The sequence below is a fragment of the Mus musculus genome, chromosome 1, assembly GCF_000001635.26.
Source record: "Mus musculus strain C57BL/6J chromosome 1, GRCm38.p6 C57BL/6J".
Taxonomy (NCBI): Eukaryota; Metazoa; Chordata; class Mammalia; order Rodentia; family Muridae; genus Mus; species Mus musculus.
The window spans coordinates 175,259,632-175,285,043 of record NC_000067.6 but is presented as its reverse complement, the minus strand read 5'-3'; the positions used below and the strand labels follow the sequence as shown (position 1 = coordinate 175,285,043).

At 39.2% G+C, this 25,412-nt stretch overlaps 1 protein-coding gene across 15 annotated transcripts in view; it reads left to right on the top strand.

The window, feature by feature from the left end:
* Nucleotides 1–25,412, top strand: part of Rgs7 (regulator of G protein signaling 7) — a 433,787-nt gene that overhangs the window by 207,819 nt on the left and 200,556 nt on the right. For all 15 annotated transcript variants that reach the window (XM_017320465.2, XM_030253949.1, XM_030253948.1 and 12 more), the window contains exon 3: nt 14,131–14,227. In XM_017320465.2, coding sequence (XP_017175954.1) covers nt 14,131–14,227 — 97 coding nt within the window. The remainder of the gene's footprint in view (nt 1–14,130; nt 14,228–25,412) is intronic.

Genomic DNA, 25,412 nt, shown 5'->3' with positions numbered 1-25,412 from the left:
TCAAAGGATAATAACAGAAAAGAAGCAATACAAGGACGGAAATCACGCCCTAGAACAACCAAGAAAGTAATCCCTCAACAAACCAAAAAGAAGACAGCCACAAGAACAGAATGCCAACTCTAACAACAAAAATAAAAGGGAGCAACAATTACTTTTCCTTAATATCTCTTAATATCAATGGTCTCAATTCCCCAATAAAAAGACATAGACTAACAGACTGGCTACACAAACAGGACCCAACATTCTGCTGCTTACAGGAAACCCATCTCAGGGAAAAAGACAGACACTACCTCAGAGTGAAAGGCTGGAAAACAATTTTCCAAGCAAATGGTCTGAAGAAACAAGCTGGAGTAGCCATTCTAATATCGGATAAAATCGACTTCCAACCCCAAAGTTATCAAAAAAGACAAGGAGGGACACTTCATACTCATCAAAGGTAAAATCCTCCAAGAGGAACTCTCAATTCTGAATATCTACGCACCAAATGCAAGGGCAGCCACATTCATTAGAGACACTTTAGTAAAGCTCAAAGCATACATTGCACCTCACACAATAATAGTGGGAGACTTCAACACACCACTTTCTTCAAAGGACAGATCTTGGAAACAGAAACTAAACAGGGACACAGTGAAACTAACAGAAGTTATGAAACAAATGGACCTGACAGATATCTACAGAACATTTTATCCTAAAACAAAAGGATATACCTTCTTCTCAGCACCTCACGGGACCTTCTCCAAAATTGACCATATAATTGGTCACAAAACAGGCCTCAATAGATACAAAAATATTGAAATTGTCCCATGTATCCTATCAGACCACCATGGCCTAAGACTGATCTTCAATAACAACATAAATAATGGAAAGCCAACATTCACGTGGAAACTGAATAACACTCTTCTCAATGATACCTTGGTCAAGGAAGGAATAAAGAAAGAAATTAAAGACTTTTTAGAGTTTAATGAAAATGAAGCCACAACGTACCCAAACCTATGGGACACAATGAAAGCATTTCTAAGAGGGAAACTCATAGCTCTGAGTGCCTCCAAGAAGAAACGGGAGACAGCACATACTAGCAGCTTGACAACACATCTAAAAGCCCTAGAAAAAAAGGAAGCAAATTCACCCAAGAGGAGTAGACGGCAGGAAATAATCAAACTCAGGGGTGAAATCAACCAAGTGGAAACAAGAAGAACTATTCAAAGAATTAACCAAACGAGGAGTTGGTTCTTTGAGAAAATCAACAAGATAGATAAACCCTTAGCTAGACTCACTAAAGGGCACAGGGACAAAATCCTAATTAACAAAATCAGAACTGAAAAGGGAGACATAACAACAGATCCTGAAGAAATCCAAAACACCATCAGATCCTTCTACAAAAGGCTATACTCAACAAAACTGGAAAACCTGGACGAAATGGACAAATTTCTGGACAGATACCAGGTACCAAAGTTGAATCAGGATCAAGTTGACCATCTAAACAGTCCCATATCACCTAAAGAAATAGAAGCAGTTATTAATAGTCTCCCATCCAAAAAAAGCCCAGGACCAGATGGGTTTAGTGCAGAGTTCTATCAGACCTTCAAAGAAGATCTAATTCCAATTCTGCACAAACTATTTCACAAAATAGAAGTAGAAGGTACTCTACCCAACTCATTTTATGAAGCCACTATTACTCTGATACCTAAACCACAGAAAGATCCAACAAAGATAGAGAACTTCAGACCAATTTCTCTTATGAATATCGATGCAAAAATCCTCAATAAAATTCTCGCTAACCGAATCCAAGAACACATTAAAGCAATCATCCATCCTGACCAAGTAGGTTTTATTCCAGGGATGCAGGGATGGTTTAATATACGAAAATCCATCAATGTAATCCATTATATAAACAAACTCAAAGACAAAAACCACATGATCATCTCGTTAGATGCAGAAAAAGCATTTGACAAGATCCAACACCCATTCATGATAAAAGTTTTGGAAAGATCAGGAATTCAAGGCCCATACCTAAACATGATAAAAGCAATCTACAGCAAACCAGTAGCCAACATCAAAGTAAATGGAGAGAAGCTGGAAGCAATCCCACTAAAATCAGGGACTAGACAAGGCTGCCCACTTTCTCCCTACCTTTTCAACATAGTACTTGAAGTATTAGCCAGAGCAATTCGACAACAAAAGGAGATCAAGGGGATACAAATTGGAAAAGAGGAAGTCAAAATATCACTTTTTGCAGATGATATGATAGTATATATAAGTGACCCTAAAAATTCTACCAGAGAAATCCTAAACCTGATAAACAGCTTCGGTGAAGTAGCTGGATATAAAATAAACTCAAACAAGTCAATGGCCTTTCTCTATACAAAGAATAAACAGGCTGAGAAAGAAATTAGGGAAACAACACCCTTCTCAATAGTCACAAATAATATAAAATATCTTGGCGTGACTCTAACTAAGGAAGTGAAAGATCAGTATGATAAAAACTTCAAATCTCTGAAGAAAGAAATTAAGGAAGATCTCAGAAGATGGAAAGATCTCCCATGCTCATGGATTGGCAGGATCAACATTGTAAAAATGGCTATTTTGCCAAAAGCAATCTACAGATTCAATGCAATCCCCATCAAAATTCCAACTCAATTCTTCAACGAATTGGAAGGAGCAATTTGCAAATTTGTCTGGAATAACAAAAAACCTAGGATAGCAAAAAGTCTTTTCAAGGATAAAAGAACTTCTGGCGGAATCACCATGCCAGACCTAAAGCTTTACTACAGAGCAATTGTGATAAAAACTGCATGGTACTGGTATAGAGACAGACAAGTAGACCAATGGAATAGAATTGAAGACCCAGAAATGAACCCACACACCTATGGTCACTTGATCTTCGACAAGGGAGCTAAAACCATCCAGTGGAAGAAAGACAGCATTTTCAACAATTGGTGCTGGCACAACTGGTTGTTATCGTGTAGAAGAATGCGAATCGATCCATACTTATCTCCTTGTACTAAGGTCAAATCTAAGTGGATCAAGGAACTTCACATAAAACCAGAGACACTGAAACTTATAGAGGAGAAAGTGGGGAAAAGCCTTGAAGATATGGGCACAGGGGAAAAATTCCTGAACAGAACAGCAATGGCTTGTGCTGTAAGATCGAGAATTGACAAATGGGACCTAATGAAACTCCAAAGTTTCTGCAAGGCAAAAGACACCGTCAATAAGACAAAAAGACCACCAACAGATTGGGAAAGGATCTTTACCTATCCTAAATCAGATAGGGGACTAATATCCAACATATATAAAGAACTCAAGAAGGTGGACTTCAGAATATCAAATAACCCCATTAAAAAATGGGGCTCAGAACTGAACAAAGAATTCTCACCTGAGGAATACCGAATGGCAGAGAAGCACTTGAAAAAATGTTCAACATCCTTAATCATCAGGGAAATGCAAATCAAAACAACCCTGAGATTCCACCTCACACCAGTCAGAATGGCTAAGATCAAAAATTCAGGTGACAGCAGATGCTGGCGTGGATGTGGAGAAAGAGGAACACTCCTCCATTGTTGGTGGGAGTGCAGGCTTGTACAACCACTCTGGAAATCAGTCTGGCGGTTCCTCAGAAAACTGGACATAGTACTACCGGAGGATCCAGCAATACCTCTCCTGGGCATATATCCAGAAGATGCCCCAACAGGTAAGAAGGACACATGCTCCACTATGTTCATAGCAGCCTTATTTATAATAGCCAGAAGCTGGAAAGAACCTAGATGCCCCTCAACAGAGGAATGGATACAGAAAATGTGGTACATCTACACAATGGAGTACTACTCAGCTATTAAAAAGAATGAATTTATGAAATTCCTAGCCAAATGGATGGACCTGGAGGGCATCATCCTGAGTGAGGTAACACATTCACAAAGAAACTCACACAATATGTATTCACTGATAAGTGGATATTAGCCCCAAACCTAGGATACCCAAGATATAAGATATAATTTGCTAAACACATGAAACTCAAGAAGAATGAAGACTGAAGTGTGGACACTATGCCCCTCCTTAGATTTGGGAACAAAACACCCATGGAAGGAGTTACAGAGACAAAGTTTGGAGCTGAGATGAAAGGATGGACCATGTAGAGACTGCCATATCCAGGGATCTACCCCATAATCAGCATCCAAAAGCTGACACCATTGCATACACTAGCAAGATTTTATTGAAAGGACCCAGATGTAGCTGTCTCTTGTGAGACTATGCCGGGGCCTAGCAAACACAGAAGTGGATGCTCACAGTCAGCTAATGGATGGATCATAGGGCTCCCAATGGAGGAGCTAGAGAAAGTAGCCAAGGAGCTAAAGGGATCTGCAACCCTATAGGTGGAACAACATTATGAACTAACCAGTACCCCGGAGCTCTTGACTCTAGCTGCATATGTATCAAAAGATGGCCTAGTCGGCCATCACTGGAAAGAGAGGCCCATTGGACTTGCAAACTTTATATGCCCCAGTACAGGGGAACACCAGGGCCAAAAAGGGGGAGTGGGTGGGCAGGTGAGTGGGGGTGGGTGGATATGGGGGACTTTTGGTATAGCATTGGAAATGTAAATGAGTTAAATACCTAATAAAAAATGGAAAAAAATAAAAAAAAATAAAAAAAAATTTATAGATTTTTTTTTTAATTTCTATCCATCAGTTAGGTTACAAAAGGTCCTGGCAACTGCCACGAATGTTTATCCAAAGTGGAACAGGTAGGCAATGATACTGAACTTCAAAATATGTGACAACAGATGTTTGAATAACAGGATTAAGGTTTTCATTTTAATCCCATTAAAATGGGAATGCTTTAATAATGAAACAGGAGATATCCCTAATTATACAGGTGACACTTTTGTATATTCATGTTAGAATAAGGCAAAAGACTAGAATTTGTGGTGTGTACCTATAATCCCAGCACATGAGAGGTGGAGGCAAGGAGATTACATTTTCAAATCCAAGCTGTGAGACACAGGCCTCCGAAATAAGCAAACAAATGGCCAAGCAAAACACCCAACCCAACCCATGAAATAGCACAGAACAAACCAAAAAGATAGAAACAAACACACAAATACAAGAAAACAAATCAGACATTCAAACAGAATAGAGGCTTATAAAGTAAAGTTAGATGCCTTCCATCATTATGTTCTTTGCCTCAGAGAGCAAAGGACACACAAATCATGCAGGCATTAAACATAAAGGGAGTGTCTCATACGTATGGGGATTGGGGGTGGTCACGGGAAAAGAGGACAGCATTTGCTGTGAGAGAAAGGAACGGGCAAGACTTAGTAAGACATTAATATTTGACAGGAACTGGGGAGTATAATTGGTTTTCTACAGGCACAGATGGGAATAAGAGGGACCCTGCAGAGAGCACAGGGGTGAGGTGAGGCCTGAGCCATTGGCAAGTGTACACAGCACGAGGAGGTACATACAGGTTGATGTAGAAACCTGAAAGGACAGTATGACAACTTTGGATTACACTAAGAAGAAATCTGAACAGTCATGTACATTCACAGTCCATGAGATTGCCTGTTCTCTGAAAGGTGTGTGTGTGTGTGTTTGTGTAGGTGTGTATTCTCATGTTTATGTTTGTTCAGGGATAGATGCACGTGTCTGTATATGCATGTGGATGCTAGGGTTCAATTTTAGCTGTCATTCCTCAGTAGCTGCCCACCTTCCTTTTTTGAGACATGTGATTCGCTTCATTAGGACTTGTTGGTTATGGTAGGCTTACCAGCCAGTCAGCCCCAAGAATCTTCCTGTTTCTGTCTCCCCAGTCCTGGGATTGCAAGTTTCCCTAGTCTGAACTCAGCTTCTTATATTTGTACAACAAAGACACAATTTACTGGATGGGGTACCTTCCTAGCAACTGCAATGAAAGTTTGTTTATTTGTTTTTAATTAATTTCTCCCCATATGTCAGTATGTTCATAGTGCACATGAGTGCAGGTGCCCTTAGAGCTCTGGAGCTGGTGTCACAGGTGGTTGAGTCCTGGGAACTGAATTCTGGCCCTCTGCAGGGGAACAAACCTTATACCACTGAGCTGACTCTCCTGCCCCTCTACGAAAGTTTTAAATAAGTGATGAACTACCAGCCTTGTTTCTGATTTAAATCCTGGATTTGTCAACAGATCAGCATATGTACAAACTAGGAACGGAACCCATTTAAAAGACAACTTTGAGCAAGCTATTCGAGAGAGGCTGACAGCATTAAAAAGACAATGTTAAAACAAAATTGAAGACATTTGGCAGTTTAAAAACTGCTAATTCTAAAGTCAGGCAGCACCTTATTCTACAAACCAGGGTGAGTTAAGAATGGGAGGGGAGGCAGGTGTTATATGCAGGAAAGGGCTGAAGAAGGTAGAAAGAAGAAACTGACCAAAACCAGACCCATCATTTCAAACTCAATCTTCTTATAAAGGTGACAACTGTGGGGCTTTCATAGCCAAGCTTCCTCCCTAGTTGGCTTGACTACACCTTTATTATCTTCTTCTCTGTCTCTTGGTGCCCTGGAAAGTCACATGACACAGTGCTGGCTTAGTACTGTGTCACTGCAGCAAGTGGTTCTGCTTTGCCTCAGTCTCTTAGAGCAGGTGCAGGAAACATCAGGACCTCCTCTCAGCTTCTTCAGCAGTAGGGCAGGTGTGGCCTTAGGTCACCAAGGAGTCCTTTCAGAGAGATTTGAAAATCTACCAGTTTGTCCAGGAGACTCACTCATTTCCACCTTGAAGACAGAGAGAGTCTCAGACCCAAGCACTTTAGTGTTCTATGTCTTTGTTGTCACCATCCTTCTCGGTCCTCCAACCCTCTGGCTTCATTGGCTTAGCTCTGTTTACCATGAAGTTTTCCTAGTATTTTCCCAATGACTCTCCCACTTGAACTCACACTGGAAGGCTACTAAAATGACACCTCATAGGAGCAAGATAATTTTGAAAACTATAACAAGTATACCATGGACAAAGATTTTGGGTAATTGACCAGGGAGTACCTAGCCTACGTCACTCTTCTGCTTTTAGAGCTAGAAGCTTCTTGTGTGGTTTTATGTTTTGGCCAAAGCACATCTGTGTTTCAATTCTTGTTATTGCTTTATTTCTGACTTTCATTATTAAGCATCTCCCCTCAGCCTTCTGTCTCCCAGACTGCCTGCCTTGTCGACTTTATGGTCTAAGCCTCTCTCTCTGGATTCTTTTCACACTGAACACAACAATGAAGGACACCACACTTCACTCCATCAAGCCTCCCTCCCCATTTCACCATCCTCTGGGCTTATGTGTCAGAATTTTTGCCTCAAATTCAAGTTCGGGAATGACTAGGAAAAGCAAAACACACATTAAAAATGATTTCTTTTATAAAAAGGTCAAATATTTAATTTTTAAAATTAGCTACAGTTTTTGGAAATTAAAAAAATGGTCAGTGAATGATCTAGCCTAGATTTCCTTACGTAGCTCCTACTGGTTTATACTCATGGTTGTTATGAATGAGGAAAGCAGCAACCTCTATACATGAAATGAACTGCAGTGTGGTGGAAAATCATCCATTACAGTCTTAATTGAGTTACTGCAGCAAAAAACCAGTTTGTGTTGCAAATTTTAATCTTATTATTATTTAACTCTCATTAGAAGCTGGCTCTGCTCGCTCTGCTCAGCATTGCTCACCTCGAAAGAGTACATCATTTTTCCCCCCACGGAAAAGCTTTCTGAAAGAAAGAGAATTACACAGGCAGATTTAAATTTCAGCATACCTGCCTCCACCTAATTGCCTAAGGAATCTAGGAAGCTCTTTGGCAATCATTTTTCCCATTTTTTCCACAGCTAGCACTTAAAATGACATTGCCCATGATAGATGTGCACATGAGAAACACCCATTCAAGGTGTTCATCGGAGCTCTTATTAAGTCTCCAAGTGTCTGCACTTAATGGTGGGTTACAATACAAGGTTGGAAAACTTCCTTTGGAATTTTGATCATTTCTCGCTCAGAACCAGGGCAGTACAATGTGTTTCAGATCAACTTTGGTGCTTTTCTGGCAGTCAGTGTGTCTCGGAGAGTGATTGGGGCCAATGTAATCGATGCTAACGTTATTGTACAAACCTTTCTGGTAAATGTAGCCACATGGTTAATTTAATCGAGTTCCCATGGTTTTTGAGAACACTGGAGCGCTAGGAAGAATGTTGGGACCTGTCTGGGGCCTCTCTTTAATCATTTGAAGCTCTTTAAAGATGGGTCTTCACAATGTGCTTTTCTGTTGATAGCCTCCAAGTGTGTGGGCTGAGACTGTTTATCCTGACTGGTGTGTGACTATCATCCCAAGTATGAATCTCTAGCGTAGGCTATTCCAGAAGAAAAGGTCATTATGGATTCCTGTGAAAAGAGCCTGTGTGGACATTCAACAGAACCTTTTATCTTGAGACCCTACACATGTCTGTGAACTGGAGTCATACCTACAAGCAGACAATCTCAGACCCAGACACCAACTTAAGGTGACACACTCAAGGAAGAAATTCTTCTAATAATTGAGAGATCCTTGTGTTTGTTATGTGGCACTGAAAGACAAGGAAAGTTTTAGATTGTGGACAGGGCACAGAGGATTATTGTCCTGCATGTTCTAAAGGAGCATTCCCTATAATACATATTAGGTAAGAAGAAAAATTATTTCAAATACCTTATAACAATGTTTTGAATTAATTGAACTTTCCTCTTTACTTGGACCTGTCAGAAAATTTAAAGATATATATTTAACAACGATTTGTGTCTTTGTCTTTTTTGTTTGTTTTTGTTTTTTCTAAAATTGAACCTCTATCATTGACCAGACAATTTACTATATTAGCATTACAAAAATGAATGCGATAAGATTCATTTTCTCAATACGTTCCCATGTAAGGGAAAAACTATGTTTTCCCAGAGTTCAAGTGTGAATTATTTGAGAACACAAACTTGAAAGTGTTTTCAATGCACTGAGCCATATGTCTCGTCAAGGGTACATTGCAAAAAGACCATTGCTCAACTTTCATCAAACAATGAGTTAGCTTATGTAGGAGGAAGGGTTGGCTTTGTCAACACTGCTCTATTAGAGTCCTTGTTTTCATTCTAAAGAAGTTTAAGAAGGAAATTTATGGAAAAACAAAACAAAACAAAACAAAAAAAGCCCAAGGGCAGCACTATCATCTTATCAGAAATGGATGTGGCCTCTTTTCTTGTAAGTATACAGTTTCATAGTTTACATGGTTCTCTAGTAGATATACAAATATCCTTTCTGACATTTCTTTTTTTAAAATATTTTTTATTACATATTTTCCTCAATTACATTTCCAATGCTATCCCAAAAGTCCCCCATACCCTTCCCCCCCACTTCCCTACCCACCCATTCCCATTTTTTTGGCCCTGGCGTCCCCGAATTCCTTATCTTTAAGGAAGTAATACAAGCACCATCTACAAGAGACTTTCTTTGCTATCATTCCCCCAAACTATAATAGAGTAACTACACACAACACTCCTATTGTGCTAGGTAATATCAGTAACCTGAAGGTGGTATAAAATATGCAGAATGATAGTCAAATATAGCTACAAAGATAGTGCCATTTTATCAGAGGGATGTGAGAATCTGTGGCTTTGAATGTGTCTGACAAGTACTAGAGACCATCTCTTTTTTTTTTTTTTTTAATTTTGGATTTCCAGTTTATTTAGGCACAAATGCTTCTAAGCACTTTTACAGCTTTGTAGCTCACCCCATCAGGGAGTTTCAACATGTGTGTTAGCAATGTGCAGCATCTTGTACATCAAGGAAAAATGCTCACAAGGTAGCCCGTGAGTGAGGACCAGTGAGCCCATGAAGGTGCAGAGCACACTCTGAAGAGATCACACTTATGTGCTTTCATTTAGCCTGTTGCAGATTTAGACTGCTGGCTTTTTTTTTTCTTTTTATTTCTTCTTTTTTTAAATTTTTTATTAGGTATTTAGCTCATTTACATTTCCAATGCTATACCAAAAGTCCCCCATACCCACCCACCCCCACTCCCCTACCTACCCACTCCCCCTTTTTGGCCCTGGCGTTCCCCTGTACTGGGGCATATAAAGTTTGCGTGTCCAATGGGCCTCTCTTTCCAGTGATGGCCGACTAGGCCATCTTTTGATACATATGCAGCTAGAGTCAAGAGCTCCGGGGTACTGGTTAGTTCATAATGTTGTTCCACCTATAGGGTTACAGATCCCTTTAGCTCCTTGGGTACTTTCTCTAGCTCCTCCATTGGGAGCCCTGTGATCCATCCATTAGCTGACTGTGAGCATCCACTTCTGTGTTTGCTAGGCCCCGGCATAGTCTCACAAGAGACAGCTACATCTGGGTCCTTTCAATAAAATCTTGCTAGTGTATGCAATGGTGTCAGCGTTTGGATGCTGATTATGGGGTGGATCCCTGGATATGGCAGTCTCTACATGGTCCATCCTTTCATCTCAGCTCCAAACTTTGTCTCTGTAACTCCTTCCAAGGGTGTTTTGTTCCCACTTCTAAGGAGGGGCATAGTGTCCACACTTCAGTCTTCATTTTTCTTGAGTTTCATGTGTTTAGGAAATTGTATCTTATATCTTGGGTATCCTAGGTTAGGGTTAGGGTTAGCAACAGTTGCTGGGCCCACGGCTGGGCTGCTGAGGAGCCCTCTGCACATGTGGAATTCCCCAGTTCAAATCCCGCTGAAGGCTTTTGGCCACACGGTGACCGAATTCTTTCTTGGGGCTGGCAAGATGGCTTAGCGGGTAAGAGCACTGACTTCTCTTCCAAAGGTCTTGAGTTCAAATCCCAGCAACCACATGGTGGTTCACAACTACCTATAATGTGATCTGACGCCCTCTTCTAGTGTGTCTGAAGTCAGCTACAGTGTACTTAAGTATTTAACAAAATAAATCTTTAAAAAAAAAAGATAGCAACAACACTGTGTGAGTTGCGCGCATGAGTGTGTGCAGGAACACAATGTATTTATGGATACATATATACACACATACATGAACCACATGCACACATCATGGAATGTGTGGATGTTTTTCCCCTTTGGTCTTAAACTAAATTGTCCCAGAGACTTTTAATCCTTGTGAGAATTACTTCTACAACCTTTTATTTCTCCTCCTATTCCTATTCCTTTCCAATATTAATTGCTTTGCCTGGGTTTAGCATTCTTTTTCATACCCACCTGCTTTTTCTAATATTCCTAAGGCAGATAATTAATCTTATGTTAAAGAGTAACAGAATATTAACACACCCCAAGATAGAAGTTGGAGGATAAGTTCTAAGAGGGAGCTTTTGTACCTCACTGTAGGGTTTAGGAGCCAGGTTGTTGTCTTTTTCTTTGTTTGATTTTAGCTTTTGTTGCTTTTGAATTCTTTGTTCACTTATGCCAATGTAATCCATAGTGATGTTTATGGATAAATCATATTAAAACAAACATTGAATCAGCTAAATGTCTTGCCATATTTGTATTCTCAGTTTAGAGCAAAAATTCTGGTTTCACATTATAGTTTAATTTTTTCCATTATAAAAATTATGGTTAGAGCATTAGAGCATTCAAGCAGTAGAGACAGAGGCCCTTATATTGGACTGCATAGAAAGACCCCAAATCAGGAAAAAAAATAAGAAAGAAATGGCGGCTCAGAAAAAAAAATCACAGATTGTGAGATGAAACAACAGGTCACTTTAAATTTTCATGCTCCTAACCTTGCTCCAGAGTGCCCCTCTGCACAGAGGTGACTTCAGAGAAGAAGTGCCTCTACTCATTGCTAAGTACTGGCATTAATCAGTGCCACACTCCTGGGTGACCACAGGGGAGGCATAGGGGGTTCTGCGGCTGTCTCGTCCGCCCGGTTTAAGCCTTTAAGCAGATAATACAGGGGCTTAAAGGCTGATATGAGGTAGGCGAAGCAGCTTATTCTTCATTTCTGAACATTCTGTCAGGTGAATCAAGGGCAAACAGCAGCTAAGGAGTCAGATAGAATATCTATTTCCTGTTTCTATACTTAGATGTCTTCATTACTGAAGTGGAGGACTTGATTACTGTTAGGGGTTTTGGAGGCCTGATAATCAAAATTTCTTCCACTTCTACTTGAGTTGAACACATCAATTGAAGAAAAGGAAATAGACAAGGGTGAGAGAATAACCTTAATGCCACTTATTTGTGCACCCATATATCCCTGAAGTCCACTTCTTTGAGCACACTTGATAACTCATTTGAGAGTGCCTCACTGGAGGAAGCCTGTGTGTAGACTTCTAGCCACAAGAAAAGGATGGACCCTGGGGGCTTGCTTCTCATTCTATAGTCATACCTGACTAGCTGATGTGCCTATAAACCTGGTTCCCCTGGAGTTAGTGCCAGGACATGAGCAGGCAGCAGGACATAGCAAATGATGTCTGCATACGCCAAAAAACCTGAACACGGAGAAGAGACATTCCTAAGTCTCACGTATATAAAATATTTCAAGTCTATTGCTTATTGCCCAGTCTGCTAGTCAGGCATTATGTATGTATGTATGTATGTATGTATGTATGTATGTATGTATGTATCACTTAACTTTCAAATATTTTACTCCACACCAGCCCTGACATCAGGCCCCATACAGATTGTAAAGAATTGATTCTAAGCATTGTTCTCACTATTTTATGGAAGAGTAGAGTGAGTCTTAGTGAAATTATTTAACCTGCTCAAAGTATGGTAATTATAATTGTTAAGAAGCAAATCCAGATTTATCTTAAATGAAAGCCTGTTCTTCCCACCCAGGTATTTTGCATATTAAGAAATCTGATGACATTCACACAAGCAAATTAGATTTTTTTTTTAGTTGAAAATCACTCTGAAACTATGAGGTGGGAATTAGGTGACTCATTGATATAAAGTATAGAATATGATTTTAAAAAACAAAACAACTTTTTACTTTGAAACCATTTTAGACTTACAGAAAAGATGGGAAAATGGCACGGAGATTCATTTCCCAGGGGGTCACTCCTTGACTTCCCTTACTGTGAGCATCTTACATAACCATGGCATAATTATGGAGGTGGGAAATTGATCCTGGTGCAGAGCTAACAAAACCCGCAAGCTTTATTCAATTTCACCATTGGTTTACTGTTGGCTGTGACACGTTTTTAGGACAGGGATGCTCGTCTATAGGTATTCATATCCCAGCGCCTGATGGTGAGTGTGATCGAGAGCTGGTGATGGCTGCCTGATTATAGAATGGGTAAATGAATGAATGGGCTTTAAGTCCCACACTACAGCTTGGGGATTCTTGTGTGGATTTAAGTCACAGAGGTGGAATGCACAGAAGGACATCAGAGGCTTTGATTTCAATGGTTCCTGTAGAACTAAATCCCACCTTAGACTTAGTGAGGAGGAGAATTAGGAAGATATTTTAACAACACCAGGGAGGGTGTTCCAACAAGATGAAAGAAAAAGATCACAGCACAATCTGCCACTGGGCAGTCTCTGGTAGAATGTTCATCATCATCATCATCATCATCACTCTCTCTCTCTCTCTCTCTCTCTCTCTCACACACACACACACACACACACACACACACACAGAGAGAGAGAGACACACATGGGTGTGTTTGTGTGTCTGTGGTTCTTCTTACACTGGCAAGAAAAGAAACTAGCAGTTTCCAGTCTGTTCAGTTTTTCATCCCAGGTTGAATGCAAGTGTTAAGTAAATCTGTAAAAGTTCCCACTTTAAAGAGAGCGCCACGCAGGGCATTTTAGGATTCACTATCTTTTGGATTGAGTTCGGTTGTGATACTGTGAATTTGCCAACAGTGCTTTCTGACCAAACACTATTTATTACAACTTTGTAAGCAGAGGAGTGTGTAACCTGGACAAAAACAATAGTCAAAGCACAAAATCTTTATCAATAGTTTGATGCATCTCAACTAGCCTGTCCCACCACTTGCTACTCCTTTTTACTTCTTATTAGCCACACTTAAAAATATTAATGTAACAAATTCTAGAGAGGCAATAATATAGAATTATTCTTTATTAGACAAAGCCAGTGTTCAAAAAAATATATGAAATAGCAATTTTCTTTAAAAGTGCAACCAACATTCTAAAGGTTTTCTTTATTTTATCTTTTAGATGGAAGATGTCATAGCACGTATGCAAGACGAGAAAAACGGAATTCCCATCCGTACCGTCAAAAGCTTCCTTTCCAAGATCCCCAGTGTGTTCTCCGGTAAGTGGCCATCCAACACAGCTATGGTTCCTTCCACGTGTGTCACATCACTGGTTTTTAAACCACATCATGGTGGAAAGCCTCTGGAAATGAGTGGAAGACATGGCATGTACCAAGAGTTCTAGCCCAGCATGTAGTTACTTGGAAAGACAGAATGAACATATATGAAATAAGAGAAAAGATCAATATGAAAACAAATAATGATATGTAAAACTATGCCATGGACACTAAATGTGGAGGTTGAAAGAGTAAGAGACAATCCAGGAGAAGTCAGGGAAGGAGTCTAGAAGCACAGATTACTCTGAATTGGCAAGAACTGGGTCACATCACCTGGAGGACATAGCCACATCAGCTGTGCCCGCGAGCTGGGAAATAACACAGAGCAAGCAAGCAACCATGCAGGAATGGTTGTGGCCATAATTCAGGTCTCTAAAAGCTAAGCACAGGATTCAGATTCTGACAAATAGGTAGGCTTTAAATATTTCGCATATAATGTTATGGTGAGGGGCTTGGGGAGATGGCTGAGTCTTTAAAGGGCCTATCATACATGACTCAGGAGTCAATTTTGGCTGTATGTAACCCATGTCAAAAGTTGGACATGATGGGGAATACTAGCCTTGGTGAGGGAGGGATGAAATAGAGATGGGAAAATTCCTGAACCACATTGACCAACTAGTCTGGCTTAATAATGAGCTTCAAGTTCAGTAATAGACTCTGCTAAAGATGGAGAATAGTGAAAAAATGCTCCTGAGGGATAACATGGGGACAATATAAGCACACTCTCATGTGTCTGCATGCACATGCCTACATACATGCACATACTAAAAAGGAAATGCATGCTAAGATGTGTGGGTATGGCTCTTTTAGGAAACATCTGTAGACTAAGTCTTTAATACCTAGGGATTGAAGACAAGGAAATGTAAGAGAACTTTGTAACTGGGCATGGAGGATAAGAGAGGACACAGGTCATTTTTGTCTTTATCTTTGTGACTATGACTGATAAGTAGAGATTCCTTTTCAGAAATAGGAGATCATGAGTACCATTTGAAATGGTGTAAAACCAAAAGGAAAGAATGGACAATAACTAGCTAAAAATGTGTGCACTGATTCCATGAGCCTGTGGCAGACCCAGTCGTGGAGGCCAGAATAGAATGGGCATGACTCAGCCTGGTTAGGAAAGAAGCAGTTGACCCCACATCTACCAAAGCCTGAGACATAACCATGACAACACAGAGATTCAGGCTTGAGTGGGAGGGTGCATGGCAGGACCCTGTGCAAAAGCTGAGCATGCTTCCTCCTAAAGCAGGGTCAAGGGAAGGCCATGATCAGGAAGTCTGAACACTGGACAAGAGCAAGACTGAACACTGAAGGGGCACCCAAGCAGACCCTGGTATTGGAATGTGATAGCTGTTAGTCTCAGAGAGAAAAGAGGGGCCTCAGTATTGTGAGAGCTCCCGAAGAGTGACATGTCCCTAGTAACACAGGGTGCTCCTTCCTTTTTTTTTTCATGTTTACTTCAATTGAGTGTCTTGTTCTTCCTTTCTACACCTGAAACTTGATGCTATCAACACTATCCCCACCAGTCTACGTCAGAATATTCTATTTATTAAGATGTATCTTTTCAATAGTTCTGAGAACTCCTTATGAAAATTATCTTAAACTGTTTCCTCTCCCTTATTCTCTTCCCCTTTTCCATTCTTTACCCATCCACTCTGCCACCCTTTCTTGCTTAATCCCATATAAAAACAAACCAGTAATGAATGCCTTTAGAATGTTGAACTTTTCTACAAAATTCTATTTTCATTTTCTTGTAAACTAATCTTGCTTAACTCACAGCAGTCCTACATCCTTGTCTTTCTAGCCTTCTTACAATAATATTTTTAAGTTTGATTAACAGTAAATGGTGAAGATAACAAGAAGACACTCTGTACCTGGAACATAAGAAGACCCTAATAGGAATTTTGTGCTGGAATATTGCCCGTGTTTTCGTTTTACATTCTTTGCTTGTAAAATTTAGCCGTTTTACTGGGTTCTAAAATTACTGAGCAAGTTCCTCATATTTAGCAAATTCCTCCCTAACAAGTTACTGGAAGACATCTTCACTGACAGCATGCCTGTGTTAATGGAAAAGTGGGCTTGGATATAGAGCTTGGGAACACACCCTGTTGTAGAATTTGCTGATATAAAACAATAGCAATAGCAATTAAACAAAGAAGATATGCAATATGATATGGAAGTCTTTGTGTTAAATTGAAACTGTGTTCCTTAGAAATTTTAAGGAGTTCAGGCCTCAGAGTTTAGTTACTTTGCAATAAAATTGAAATGTCTAGAATTTGTTGGCTTCTCTCTAACAATTATTTCAATTTAGTGTAGCCTCAAGCTTTCTCTACTTTAATATTTTCAGTAACTTTTGATACTTCCTTTTCCCAGATCTTCACCATGGTCTCTTAATTTCTTTGCCACATTGCTGCCCAACTCCTACTGCTGATTGCTGCCATCCCATCTGTGCTTCTCCTTTCTCCCCTGAGCCTTTCTCACGTTAGTCTCACCAATGAAACAAGGCAGGTGTTGACTTCACCACCTTCAGTATTACTAGAAACGACTCTGGCGAAGGCCTGTGATGGGTTGAAAGGCTAGTGCTAAGATTATCAGGGACAGGAGGCTGTGCACATCAGGTACCATTCTGCAAATGACAAAGAGTCTCCATACCATTCACCCAACTTTTTTAGGTTAGCTACTCATCTTCTTAATGGTCATGAACATGAGAGAGGATCTTTACCCAGATGTGGGGTACCACACTGCAAGTGTCTTCCATAGGTGGTCTAACATTGCCTGGAAAATTATTAGAAATATGATATCTAGGACCAACGGCGACCAGTAAATCAGAACCTCAATTTTAACAGTGAAGTTTAAGAAGCATTTCTTTAGTGTCTCCTAGGTAGCTTGTTTACAAGTCTGGTCAGGGCTTAAGCACAGTATGCTTTCCTCAGATGTTGGGCAGTTTCCACTTTGCTTATGCAAACCTTTTGGTTATTTTTGCTCATCTTTTTTCCTTTTCTTCTTCCTTTTTTTGGCCCGACATTAAGTCAGACAGTGTAGATCATCCAATGGCTTTTTGTTTATTTATTTCATATGAGGGATAAATGAGCAGTAGGGAAAGTAATGTAACTCATTGTGCTCACTACTCCAAGGCCAAGGATCTCAGCAACTCATAGGATCAAGGATGTCAGCAGCTATGCAGGGGGACGGCTACTGACCAGCTTCGTAAAGCAGAACCCATGTTTCAGAAGTAAAGTGGGTGCTGGAGATATGGCCATCCACCTAACACATATGAGACCCTGTGGTCAAGCTCAAGAGCTGAAAAAAAAGTAAGTGTATGTCAAGTCATAGTAGCCATATTTTGTAGCAACAACTGAAAAGGGAAAGAGATAGTTGCCAAAGAGGGAACTCAGCACCTCTCCCTGCACCACCTGGGATCCATACCCAGAATGTATCCTATTACAACTACAAGGCACATCAGAGAGATTGATTTTTTTTTGCTATCAATTGTGTTTTTTTTATCTCCAGATAAATATCTTTTATGTTTTATGGTTTTAAGACCAAAAATGGAAACTTTGGATAGGTCTTCCATGCTAGTCAACTTAGGAATTGTCCTTGGATAGATCCACTTAAAACATTGTCTTTGTCCTTCACTGATTTTTCAATTGTTGTAGAAATAGTTCAGGCACCACGATAAATATGGCAGATATGGGTACCAACCATAGTGTGATGTATCAAGTTCCCAGGATTCTGATGACCTTCTTAAACTGACAATGTGCAAGTATTGGTAGAGGACAGGTAGACAGATAGATAGATAGATAGATAGATAGATAGATAGATAGATAGATAGATAGATAGATAGATAGATAGATAGACACATAGATAGACAGACACATAGATAGATAGGAAGACAGGTAGAAAGATAGATAGACAGGCAGATGGAAAGAAAGATAGATAGATAGTACATAATTGTATCATGCAATTCAGTTATAAAGAGTTGACCTGGAGGTAGAATAATAGCCATTTGCAGAAAGGAGAGAAAGCCTATTTTCACATTGAGAACAATAAAACACCTGGGGAAAGAGAAATAGAGAAGATGAGGACGGGCATTCCTGGAAGCTTTGCAGCTCTTGCCCTAGTCCTTGGGGTCACAGACCTGTAGTTTCTGAGAGTACCTTTCTTCCCCATTTCATCCAAACCTCCACCATCAGGCATCTACCTTTGTTTAACCATGTGAACTTCTTTTTTTCTCTTTTAAGCTTTTCTAATACTAGGCTTCTAATTAAATACAATAGCAACCTTCTACTTTATACAATAGATACAACATTCTTATGGTTGCCGAATGATATAATAATGAGAAGAATAAAAAGTATTTTTTATAAAAGAGGGATTTATCTGTCTGGAGTAAATGCTCATCTGCAATGTGGCAACCACAAATTGATTAGGATGCCGAAGCTGTAGGATTGCAGGATTCCAAACACACTGTAGACATTCTGATTTAAGACTGAGATTAATATTTTAATTGCACTAGAGAAATCCATCACACTAAATGTCTAGGTTGTATCAGAGACCAAAGTGTGTTCTTTTAGTATAAGTTTAAAAAGTCACTAGTCCCATGATATCTATTACTTTGTATATTGATTGGGAAAAAAAACCAATAACATTTAAAATGTTAGTTTTGGGGAAAAGAATTACCCGAAGGCTTGCACTATCCAGGTTGATTTTTGACAAAATCCCTGGCTTACATGTCCATAAGTATGAAAGTATAGCGATCATGAGAATCATCTCTCATACTGCCATAGCTGCAGACATGAGTGATTATTTTAGACTCTGGTGTACATAGGTGTATACTGATGCATATATGCCTTTTTAAATTGCTTGCTTGTCCATGTTAATTTTCTGAGGTAAAGTGTCTTCCTTGAACCTGCAGCTCCAAGTTCCAGCTGGATTGGGTGACTGATAAGTGCCTAGAATCTGTCTGTCTCCATCTCTCTAACATTAGGGTGACAAGCCTTCCACTTCCATGGATATTTTCTATGGATTCCAGGGACCCAAATTAAGAGCCTCACACTCATGCTACAAACCTTTTACACACCAAGCATCTTCTCAGCCTGTGTTTTATTTTCTTAATATGGTGTGTGTGAGCACTGGATATGAATGTAGTAGAATGTTTAGTGGACACTTGAGACACTGAGATAGTACCTAAGAAATGACTTCTGGGTGTCCCTGAGGGCTTTTTGCCTCAGATCCCCCCAGGTCAAGTAAGGAAACCTATATCTGGATATAAATAGCCCATCACAATGTAAAATGAAAAATAAAACTCAAATATTCCCAAGCAAGGTTTATTAAATATTCACTCAAATTTGTACCATTGTATCTGCAAATTGGAAAAGATAACTGTAGAGTTAAAGTCATGCCTGTAGGGTTTATGGAGCATTTTCTTTAAATGAGTTTCATAAGTCACAGTTTGCATGGAAACCATTTCCCTAGAATTCATATCCTGTAACTTAGGGAGTTTATTCATTCACAGCTAAAATCTCCAGTGAGGCAATCCACGGCCCTGCTATCTGTCAAAAATGCTTTATATTAGAGTCTGAAAGTAAGTGCAATAGAGACCAACATCCCAAATAGAGCTCAAAGGTTTATTAATATTAGAGGAAATAAGCAATTTCACATTTTAAAAGTGTTTGTTTGTTCTAATAATATTTTACAGCCATGCTATTTTATCTTGGCTATATGCTATTTGAAAGAATCAAAATAGACAACATAGGCACTTTGTTGCTTAACAAGACATTGAAATAGTATACTTTTGTGTTTTCTTCTTAGATCATATATTACATTATAAAAAGATTGAGTATTATTTGAATGTAGATTTTTGTATTTGAATGTAGATTTTTGGTTTATATAACCACAGATACCTTGAATGCTAAGGAACTAACAAGCTTATAATACACAATGGTCCTTAAATCCCAGTGAGAGGAGGAATATTTGCTGTTTTAGTATTCTACTGTATCTACAGGTTTGAGTAAGTCTCTGAGGTCTATTCTGCTTGTTTACATGAGACTCAGTGTCATTGACTAAATGCCCATGTTGGCCTCATATTTACAATCTTCCTCCTTGCTGGGGTTATAGGAGTGCCATACCATGCCTGGATAAGATTTTCTTTGTTTTGTTTTTACTGATGAATTTATCTTTATGTTGACTTTGGCATAAATATTACTTAGTAATTTATGAAATTGCTTCATATTTAGAAACTTTAAATATGGTAATTTATTTTTTACAATATTCAAAGTAATTATTGTTTGTTTCGTAGAGAATGATTTGGAGGGTCAGGAAGTTCAACCCCTTGGCTCACTTTTGTACAGCATGCTAATATTTAATCTACAGTGCCAATTTTGATAACCATTACTGTTCTGACCTCTGTCTTGAGTTTTCCTCAGTAAAAGCATATACTGTTTCAGCATGATAAAGACACAGTGTTACTTGTAGGACTCTGGGTACTACAGATGTTTCCATATATCCTTCAGTCTGCAGGTCCTCCAGATGGAAATCTTGTGCAGTGCTTATAAAGGGGCCCTGGTCTTTGTTTCTTCTCTAGTTTGTCATGACTTTGAATAAATCTCTCTAGTTTCTCTAAAGTGTGGGGATTTCTTAAAGTTCTCTTTCATTATATGATAAATGTAAAATTCAGTGAATTAGAAGTCAGGAAAGAAAAGGTTGTGTAGAGCTAGCATATACAGAGACGAGAGTCCCCTCCTGCCCCCAGGCTGATTGCCTTGTGCAGACTATTGGAGAATAAATGAAACGCTAACTTAGTGATGGGATTCTCCCTCTAATTCTTTTCTCAAGGCCACACCCTTTGTGCTCATGGCTTTAATTATGATTTGTATTCTAAGACATTTGTATAAGTCATACATTTTAAAATCTAATCTCCACTATTTCTACTTGAATATCTCAAAGAAACCTCAAATGCAACATGTCCAAAAATGTGATTCATCACTGTATCTTAGCTTCTTCTCATTTCCTGTCATTATAAAGATTATTACATGACAAAAAAACCTGTCATCCCTCTGAGTTTTTCTATAGCCTCATCTCTTCCATCTACTCTGCCAGCAGGTGTTATCAATGTTTGTTCAGAGTAGCCGTGAAATACTGTGTCTCATCTCCATTTATTCTAGTATTACTCTAGTGTGAAATATGTTCTTTGCTCAGAATAAAAGGTCTACCTTACATGCATCTTTCCTTTCTACACAGGGTCGTTACTCTGGTATTTTCAAATCTCAAACCTGGCAATTTGTTGTCTCTCTTACATTTTAAGGTGAAGCCAAAACCCCAACAAGGTGAAAGCTTTGTCTTCTTATCCATAAGGCCAGCCAATGAAGACAAAGAAAAACAGGCTAACAGGAGACAGGCCCATGATGTAGCTGGTGCATGTTTACAGCATGGTGGGATTTGTAGAGAAGAAATGTAAACTCTTAATGGTTAGACTTGGAGGTTTAGATAACATTTTTAACAAAGAATGATAAATTGTGGGGAATTGGTGAGAATAAGGAAAGATATTCTTTGATACTAAAGAATTGTAGGAATATCAATGGGGGACCATATTGGGAGGCAGGTGTGTGTGTGTGTGTGTGTGTGTGTGTGTGTGTGTGTGTGTGTGCGCGCGCGTGTGTGTTTGTGTAGACAATGAGGTTATTTTAATCAGTTTTGTTTATGCAAGCTCACTTGATACCCATGCTTCATCATAGCTGAAAGCACACGTTCTACTTACTGGCAACAGGAAGTATCTTCTGTTTCTCAGTTGTGTTTAGCTCAAATTGTCAGTGTCCCAAAGTGGTTTTTTTTTTGGGGGGGGGGGACAGTATATTCTGCTTCCCTTCATCCTTGAACAACATGTCATTATTGAACTCTAAGACTCAATTTGCAGTGGTGCTTAGGTTCCAGCTGTAGAAATCACTGTCCAGCTCTGTCTTCATCTCACTTTATCTTGGTGTGGATATTTCCCGCCATTATGTTTTTCTGTTTGAAACACTTCCTGCCCTTCCCCCATTTGCTCTGATCACACATCATCTCTACCTATCTACACTCATTTCCTTTCTTGAATCTTCTCCTAATGCCATGCTCCTTTTCCTCAGAGTTCTTTATTCCATCTAATAATTATGCATGCATTCACAGTAGCAGTGGGAAATGTCTTTCTCCTTGACAATCATATAAACCACAGGGAGACTCCATATGCTCACTCTTGTCATCCCAGCATCAAAGTCAGCATCCAGCATAGGAGGTGGTCATTAGCTATCTGTTAGCTGGCTGAGCCATCATTATCATTTTTAGTGGGACTATTTGCTTTCATGCTGATTTAGAAAGTGGTTACACTTTCATGTTTGTGTAGCTTTGTCAACATATGCACATTATTTAGCTTTACAAAAGAACTTCTTGTAAAAAAAAAGTATAATCTTTTCAATGATATTTGAGTGAACAGAAATTCTCTAAAGTCATTTTCACATTATTATCACACAAACTGAAACACGAGCACCAGTTTCTTGGTTTTAGACAATGGTATTTGAAGCTGACTAAGGCTCGGGATTGTAGAATCTTCCCTGGTAATCATTAATTATACATGCCTTGGGTGTTTAAGGCATTGGACGTGCTTTTTTCTGGCTTGGAGAAAGAAGACATGGCCTCTGACCATGAGATGATCATATTCTAGGGAGACTATAATGAGAGGGAGGGGATTTCTACAATCCTGTGGTAGAAGCTTGTAGAGTTGCACCAGGGCTTCTGGGGTCAAAGACACTGTTTGGTAAAGGTGCCAGTTAGCTTAGAGTTTTTGCAAAGCATGAATCAGCCTCATCTGGATGGAAGGGAAGCCTTTAGGTAAGGCCAGATGCCTGTAAGTACACACATCACTCTGTGGTAACCCTTGTGAAAAGATGGTGTATTTGTGGAGTACATGGACTTCATGAGTTTAAGGAGGGAAGACAGAAGACAGGAACTGAAAATCTGAGAAGACAGGTTTTCTTTTTTTTTTCAGAATAAGAAGAAACTAATGTTTTAAAATAATATTTTTTAATTTATTCTTTGAGTATATATATATATATACATATATATACATACATATATATATATATACAGTGCTTCAATCATTTATTCTCTACTCCCTTACTCCATTTCCTCCTGGTTTTCTCTACTCCCAAGACATCTCTCAACTTCATAGCTACATACACAAACACACACACACACACACACACACACACACAAATTCGTACAATCAGTGCTGTCTATATACCCACAGGTCTGAGCCATCAACTGGTCAAGCTAACAAGGACGAGACTCCTTTCATCATGGTGCTAGAGATTAAGTACAACATCTTGAGCATTCTAAGCAATTGCCCTCTGCTGAGATAAACCTTTGGCTCTGTTTAGATCAGGGAAATAGTATTATTGATGTTTCAAATAGCTTGCTCTTGAAAAGAAGGATAGAGAATATCAGCTTGTGGCTTATAATTGGAGCAGAGATTATAGAGACCTGATCTGAGGTAAGGCAGTGAAAGTTTTAAAAATGCGTAAGAGCTTTGATGAGTTACATAGGACTTCATAATAACTCAATGGCAGGAATGGGTTGGGAGATAAGGCAGGTGAATTAAGAGAGGGACACAAGCAACAGTTACACCTATGTCTACACTATTAGAACTAACATGCCATGATGTCAATGTACTCAGATACATTTTCTTTATAAAAGTGATAAAGGAAAATAATATTTGATGTGAGTCTTTCCTGGAATAACCAGGAACAATGTTTGACAAATGTAAGACACAGAAGTCTGCAACTCACAGGACTTGTGAGCATAGATACCTATAACTTAGGAAGTAGATAGGGGTCTGCCTTGGTGCTAGAGTTGGTGAGAAATTGAAGAAATGTAACTTAGTAAAACAGGAACAGGAACAAATGTGGATCCTCTGGGAATGTTTCCCTGTTCTGGTGGACAATGTTGCTTGTCTGAGTTCACTTGGAGATTCAAGGAGCACAGAAGAGTAAAGACCTCTTTGTTACATAGGATAAGCACTTATTTTTCCTTCAAATTACACCAGGATCTGAGTACTATTAGAACAAAAGGAAACATTATTGATGTGTTCATGAAGTAGAAGCTTAATCAAGACGTGACCAAACCTCAGATAACATCTCTAGACACATTTACCACCACCACCCTTTAGATTAACCTAGCCTCAGAAGAAACGTGCTTGCTGTGCTAGTGTTCTGTTAATAATTCATGCCTTTGACATTCAAATATTCTCTTATGCTATAGAACCAGACAACAGGCTTCACTGTTGGAAGACGCCCATTGCCTTCTGTGGGTTGACTTGGAAGTTATTCTGTTTCCATTGTGAGCAGAAAGTAAACCAAAGTTCTCAGTTTCCATTAAGCTTGCATTTGTCCATGCCTAAGGAATAGCCCTTTGAGACTATAAACGCCCCAAAAGACTGCCTATTAAGGAGAGGCTTTCCCTGGGGAGAACACACCAATTGGTTGTCTGATGCCAGATGGTCAACCCTAAAAACACACACACATTATACACACACAATACACACACAATGCACACACACACACACACACACACACACACACACACACACACACACACATATATATACATGTAAGAACATTTAATGAAAAATCAGGTTGTGCTTTTGAAGGCCAGAGCAGAGGGTTATATGGGAGGGCTTGGCAGGAAGAAATGGAAAGGCAAAATGTTGTAATTATATTAAAATCTCAAAATTAGGCAAAAAAGGAGCAGTTTGTGCTTTATTTTAATTAAATATGAAGGCTGGCTTTAACAGAGCTTGAAATATTCCTATGTAAGTCAACCCTTGAAAAGACAGCTTTTGGACATTAAAAAGTGATATTAACCATTTAGATAGTCAAATTAATTAAAAGATAGAACATGTTACCAATCATGTCTTACAATATACACAGTTTAAAAAGCCATTTAAAATAATTACTAATAAAGAGATATGAACAGGGAAAATGGAGTGCTTGAGTAGTATGCTTATTTGTTATTACAATATCACTGAACAATTCAATATTTCTAACTAGTGTGAGGGTAAAATATAAAAATGATCAGTGAAACTTGATCTCTGCTATCATTAGCA